Below are 6,000 nucleotides of genomic sequence, written 5' to 3'. Positions count from 1 at the left end.
TTATCATGTCAGGACGCCTCTGTAATAGAGATCTCAGACGCTTTCCTGGTCACATTAAGGTTGAAAAATTAAAATAAAGACACTATGTTATTTCTAGGGATTATATGAATATCTTCTTATCATGGGCCTGAATGTAACATCATCAAAAAGGATGGTTAAAGGTTGTACAGTAAAGTAAGTAAAAAGTATCCTAGGAAGTAGTTATGACACTGGTTATTAATACTGATAACAGTGATAGTTATTACTGGTATTAGTATAGTTACTATTAGTGACAGTTTAGTTATTACTGGTATTAGTATAGTTACTATTAGTGACAGTTTAGTTATTACTGGTATTAGTATAGTTACTATTGGTGACAGTATGGTTATTACTGTATTGGTATTGTTACTAACAATAACAGTATAGTTATTACTGGTATTAGTTTAGTTACTACTGGTAACAGTATAGTTACTCTTGGTAACAGTGATAGTTATAACTGGTATTAGTGCTAGTTGTTACTGGTATTAGTATAGTTATTACTGGTAACAGTATAGTTACTCTTGGTAACAGTGATAGTTATAACTGGTATTAGTGCTAGTTGTTACTGGTATTAGTATAGTTATTACTGGTTAACACTGGTTATTATTACTGGTATTAGCATAGTTATTACTGGTTTAAGTATAGTTATCACTGGTATTAGTATAGTTATTACTGGTAACAGTGATAGTTGTTACTGGTATTAGTATGTTATTACTGGTATTAGTATAGTTATTACTGGTATTAGTATAGTTATGACTGTAACAGTGATGTTATTACTGGTATTTGTATAGTTATTATTGTATTAGTATAGTTATTAATGTTAATAGTATAGTTATTATGGGTATTAGTATAGTTATTACTGTTAATAGTGATAGTTATTACTTGTATTAGTATAGTTATTACTGGTTAACACTGGTTATTAACACTGGTATTAGTATAGTTATCACTTGTATTAGTATAGTTATTACTAGTTTTAGTATCGTTGTTACTGGTATAAGTATAGTTATTACTGGTATAAGTATAGTTATCACTGGTATTAGTATAGTTATCACTGGTATTAGTATAGTTATTACTGGCATAAGTATAGTTATTACTAGTTTTAGTATTGTTGTTACTGGTATTAGTATAGTTGATACTGGTATAAGTATAGTTATTACTGGTATAAGTATAGTTATTACTGGTATTGGTATTGTTGTTACTGGTATTAGTCTAGTCACCAGCGTTGTTGATCAGGATATCCAGCCGCTCCTCGCTGCCCAGGAACTCTTTAGCGAACATCCTGACGGAGTAGGTGGAGGCCAGGTCCAGGTGTCTGATGACCACGTTCCCGTTGCCAGTGGAACGCCGTACCTCCTCGGCCGCGCGCTCCGCCCGGGTCAGGTCCCGGCACGCCATCACCACCCGCGCCCCTGGGCGTCAAAGGTTAAAGGACTGTGTTCACACAGCGCTCTTCTAACCAGGGGCCACTCAGAGCGCTTTATAATAATGTCCAACATTCACCCATTCATCCACACATTCACACACCGAGTCAACCACGCAGGGCGACAGCCAGCTCGTCAGGAGGAGTCAGGGTGAGGCGTCTCGCTCAGGGACACCTCGACACTCAGATAGGAGGAGCCGGGGATCGAACTAGCAACCTTCCGGTTACCAGCCGACCCGCTCTACCTCCTGAGCCGCATGCCGCCCCAGAACAGACTCCTGGTGACCTCCGGCCCAGGCTCCGTCCCGGTCAGGGTTTACAACAACGTGGTCGTTAAACAGAGTCTTCTGTTTAACGACCACGCCGGGAACTTCAAACAAACCCTTCACTCCGGCTACCCCTACTCCCTGGGATTCAGACAACCCCCTCCTCCTCACCGTATCTAGACTGACTTGTTCAGAGTTCACCTGGACTCTGCATAGCACCCGCCCTTACCCCCCCCCATGGCCCTCTTACACACTTGCTGTATGTTGTACGTTCTGGCAATTAAAAATAGTACTTAGCATTGTGTAGCATCTTATCCTAGCTATCTCTGTTGTCTACGGGGAACGGGTTAACCTGGTGATTGCTAGTGCTTGGCACTTGGTTCTGCGGACATCCTTACTGTACAGACAGAGATATAGTGTTGTTTTGTTCCCTTTCTTCTGGAATTTGTACTTATTGTAAGTCGCTTTGGATAAAAGCGTCTGCTGAACGCCCTCAATGTAAAATATAAATGTATCCTGGGATGGGAAAACCAACGCCCCCCAAGGACCTCTCCGTACCCCCCAGAGGGACTCACCGCGGCGGGCCATGTCCCGGGCCGTCTCCTTGCCGATGCCGGTGTTGGCTCCGGTGATCAGGACGGTCCGGCCATCCAGACGGGCCGTGCAGCGACACACCCCGCCGGCCACCCATCGCCGTAGCAACCACACACCTAGGAGTGGGGGGTTCGGCCGTCAACACCACGGTAACCAGCATCGACCAGCAACTCACCAGCACACACTGAAACAACTGCCGGGACACTCCCCAGTGTTCACCAGTATGGGGATCTGGGTCGCACTGGGAAACTCCCAGTGCGACCCAGGCAGGTGGACTTGAGGGGGGGGTCATCACCTAGTCCATCTCTCTAAGTCTGGAGGTTGATTTGAGGATTTGAACTTGTCAATCAAAATCGAACCGAAAACGGTTTGTTTTCTAGAACTACACACAACACTACACATCGATTTATTTGAACCACATGTTGGCACATTTTTTATTGTCCTAGTTTGTTGACCGACTAATGGATGGGATGTTTTAAAGGTTGCTGATTTCATTCTATAGGAAATCGCTCTCCCACGCGTTCTAGAAAGGGACACGTTGTAACTTGTGTTCCGTTACGGGGCTCCGGTAGGCCAACAGTAGTGATGTAGGCCACTATTCTGACCCGGTAACGCACCGGGGCCACTCAATGAGTCCGGACCCCTCACCCCATCGGAAGAACACAAGAAGGCTTTAATTATCACCAGGTGACGCTAAATGTTGTAAGATTGGCCCAGGCGTGTAGTTGAATATTTTCAACATAAGGATGAGGAGATGTTGCATCATTGCCTTGGAGAATTGCATCGCCAATGGTTTTTGAGTTACTCATCTGACAGGGTGCAAACTTCGGTTGAACTCTCACTAAAATGGCTCTTACGTAAGCCTACTTCCAGAAACTCATGTTTAGGCTTATTCGGCTTCTAATTGAAAATAGCCCCAATGGAAGCATACCGTATGTCAGAAATAAATCGTGTTTTATTAATTATAATTAATAACAATAAACCTACAATTGGGTAAAGGTGGTCTTCAACGCTGGGTGAAGTTTTAATGTTATTTTGTACAGCATGTTGTCTGTGTATTCCCTATAGCCTAGTGATCCCATCGCCCCCTATGTAACACTATAATAACAATTTAACCGCGTTCCCTCGGGATGTAGGTCATGTTCGAACCCTCACGTTCCCCAGAGGACGTGACTTACCGAGCACAGACACGGCGACCGCGGCTCCGTACCCCGGGAGCGCCCACCGGTCCGAGCGGTCCGAGTCGGTCTTCATTACACCCGGGTCTTCCTGCAGAGTTGCACTGGGTTTCGGTGTATTCCGCCGCCACCGGTGCTATGAATAGGGTTCGGACGAGTTAAACCGCGGTGTGCACGGCTCAGAGAGACGCAGGCAGATTACCAGAGATTACCAGACTGCATATCTTAGACAAAGCGCCCCGTTCGCACCGATTAACGCTGCCGCCTGCTCTGGGCTGCATGTCATTTTAGTGTGCTGTGTGAGTTGCAGGAGCATGTTGTCTCCGCACCGCCCCGTGTATTTAAATACGGTGTAAGGGATCCGGGTCCCACGGTCTGCAGCCGAGGAACGGGTTGCTAGACGACTGGAGTCGTCGGCGTCTAAGGAATCACTCCAATAAAGCGATAGGGGACTGGTGATACCTCTGTGATTCACACGTAACAGGTGGCCCCGGAATGGGTTCGAGAGCCGTTCTGTTTGTCAACACCCGGGGTCCATTCGTGGACTCTCGGGTCGGTCCGGTCCCGTACCATCCCTATCAAGCATAATGCCAATAATGTGGATCTGTCCCATCTAGTCTAGTGTGTAAAACGTGAATATTTTGAAGGCTACGCACCTGAGAACATATTAAAGCTGCCTGCTGTGTGCCTGCTTGGTATGTGCAGCCAAGGTGTTGGCCTATGGTGAGCAGCCAGGTAACTATCAAGGTATAAACCACAACATGCCCAGACTACCTAACACACTATATAACATATGGGCTATAGGCTGAGCTCTACTGACGTTTTAGGGCAGCAAATTTAAACTGACCCAAAATATAGTTGACGCCTATTTTATACATGTTTTACTCAATAAGGGGGTGTAGATCGTTTTATTCATCAACATAGTGAATATCTAGTCATGTGCTCATGTGTTCATTCACAACAACAATTCAAACAAAATGGCTGCATGCTGTAACAGTTCTGCATTTTAAGTGTTCAGCAGCCACGCCGTTTCATGTTTTGACTGCTGAGGATTTTATATGATTTTATTGAATGGCATTGTATAGGAAGTAACGTCTCAAGACCTTACATTTTCACTTTACATAACAAGACAGGGACAGAAACCGCATCCAGAATGTCGTCCACATTTCCTATATTTGTCGCCCCGCCTCTCAAGCGCGCCCTGCGTCCATGGGGTCCAATAACAGAGCGTCTAGGCAACCGGACGTGACGCAACGTTTAGACTCGACAAATGGGCGGGGTCTTGCCATACTCGAACGACCCGCCTACCGAGACGGCACAGCGTCCGATGGATCCGGTCCCCGTGTGATTGTGGGCTTCCCACGCACGGACTCACCGCGACCTGTAGAACTAGTCGGCGGGTAAGACTCACAGGGTTTTATTTACGTTCACGACGCTCCGTTTTACGTCAACCGGTTCGAGTTAACGGTTCTGCGTCCGCATGCACGCACTGCAGACCGTCATGAGCGGTTGGAAACAATAACACCTGTGTGCGCGCGACGGGTGCGCAACAGAATCGTCCGGAAACGATTTTTTGTTTAGGGTTAGTGGTGTCGATTTAATGTTGTTGTTGCTGCGTTTCTGGTTCAGTTAGGTCATTTGTTAAAGACTTTTCTCTTGTGCAAATATTTCCTCTTGAATGGGAGAAATCATGGCCGTTTTCTCTGTGGGTGTGGCTTCGTTGGTGCTGCAGCCAATAGGCGTTGACTTGCTTTTCGAAACGTCAAGCGAAGTCACGCAATATTGTACTTCAAATTAACAATTTGCTCAAATCTATTTTCAAAGTAACTGGTTAAAGAAAGATTGTGGTTGAACATTCAGCTCTGTCATGGTTTATTTCTTGTATTTCATGGAGTTCCCTTGTGATGACCCTTTAAGATGTAGACCCTTTATGCTACTGAGCAGAAAGTACAGGATAGTAGTGGTAATACAAAATGTTAATCTATAATCGAGCTATACATATTTATTTTGTTTATTTTCTAATAATTTATTAGAAAATGTATCATAATTTGAGCAATCTGTGCTTGTATATTTCGGCCAACAGTTTCTACATTTGTGAATCATCAAGTTAAGCAAAACAAATCAATAATAAATATATATCTTTATATAACTGACAATATTCAATTTATAGGAAGTTATAGATTTTATTTATATCATTATTCAGCATTGGCTCCAGGTAATATGTCCTTGTTATTTTAAGCTACAAGTTAGATGAAATGTTACACAGTAGTGCACCTCTTTTACCAAATGTATGTTTTGGAATGAAACGTTACAAGACACATTTCTGGAAGAACTTTAATGAGAGTGAACATCCTGACGCAAAGTTAACGACAGAAGGCAACGGTATGTTTACATTATGTAACAGCCTCTCTGGTAGTTTGGTATTCCAGGGTTTTCCGACCCAAGTGTAGGCGGTGGAAGCCCGGAATAGCTTCCATGCTCAAACTGAATCCACAGCAGCAGTCCTCCCCTGCTGAGGTTCAAG

At 44.3% G+C, this 6,000-nt stretch overlaps 2 protein-coding genes across 2 annotated transcripts in view; one reads left to right on the top strand and one right to left on the bottom strand.

Moving 5' to 3' along the window:
* Positions 1 to 4,225, bottom strand: part of LOC307080613 (retinol dehydrogenase 12) — an 8,043-nt gene extending 3,818 nt beyond the window's left edge. The window contains exons 1-4 of the mRNA XM_079743393.1: positions 4,133 to 4,225; positions 3,477 to 3,612; positions 2,280 to 2,414; positions 1,236 to 1,427 (exon numbers count right to left, since the gene is read on the bottom strand). Coding sequence (XP_079599519.1) covers positions 1,236 to 1,427; positions 2,280 to 2,414; positions 3,477 to 3,552 — 403 coding nt within the window. The 5' untranslated portion in view covers positions 3,553 to 3,612; positions 4,133 to 4,225. The remainder of the gene's footprint in view (positions 1 to 1,235; positions 1,428 to 2,279; positions 2,415 to 3,476; positions 3,613 to 4,132) is intronic.
* A 558-nt stretch (positions 4,226 to 4,783) lies between these two features.
* The window catches only part of pogzb (pogo transposable element derived with ZNF domain b), a gene marked incomplete at its 3' end in the record, with an annotated part of 28,522 nt that continues 27,305 nt past the window's right edge, over positions 4,784 to 6,000 (top strand). The window contains exon 1 of the mRNA XM_079758741.1: positions 4,784 to 4,876. The remainder of the gene's footprint in view (positions 4,877 to 6,000) is intronic.

Source organism: Pollachius pollachius, assembly GCF_949987615.1.
Source record: "Pollachius pollachius genome assembly, chromosome: 1".
Lineage (NCBI taxonomy): Eukaryota > Metazoa > Chordata > Actinopteri > Gadiformes > Gadidae > Pollachius > Pollachius pollachius.
The sequence above is the reverse complement of the archived record's forward strand: the minus strand, read 5'-3'. Positions and strand labels throughout refer to the sequence as shown.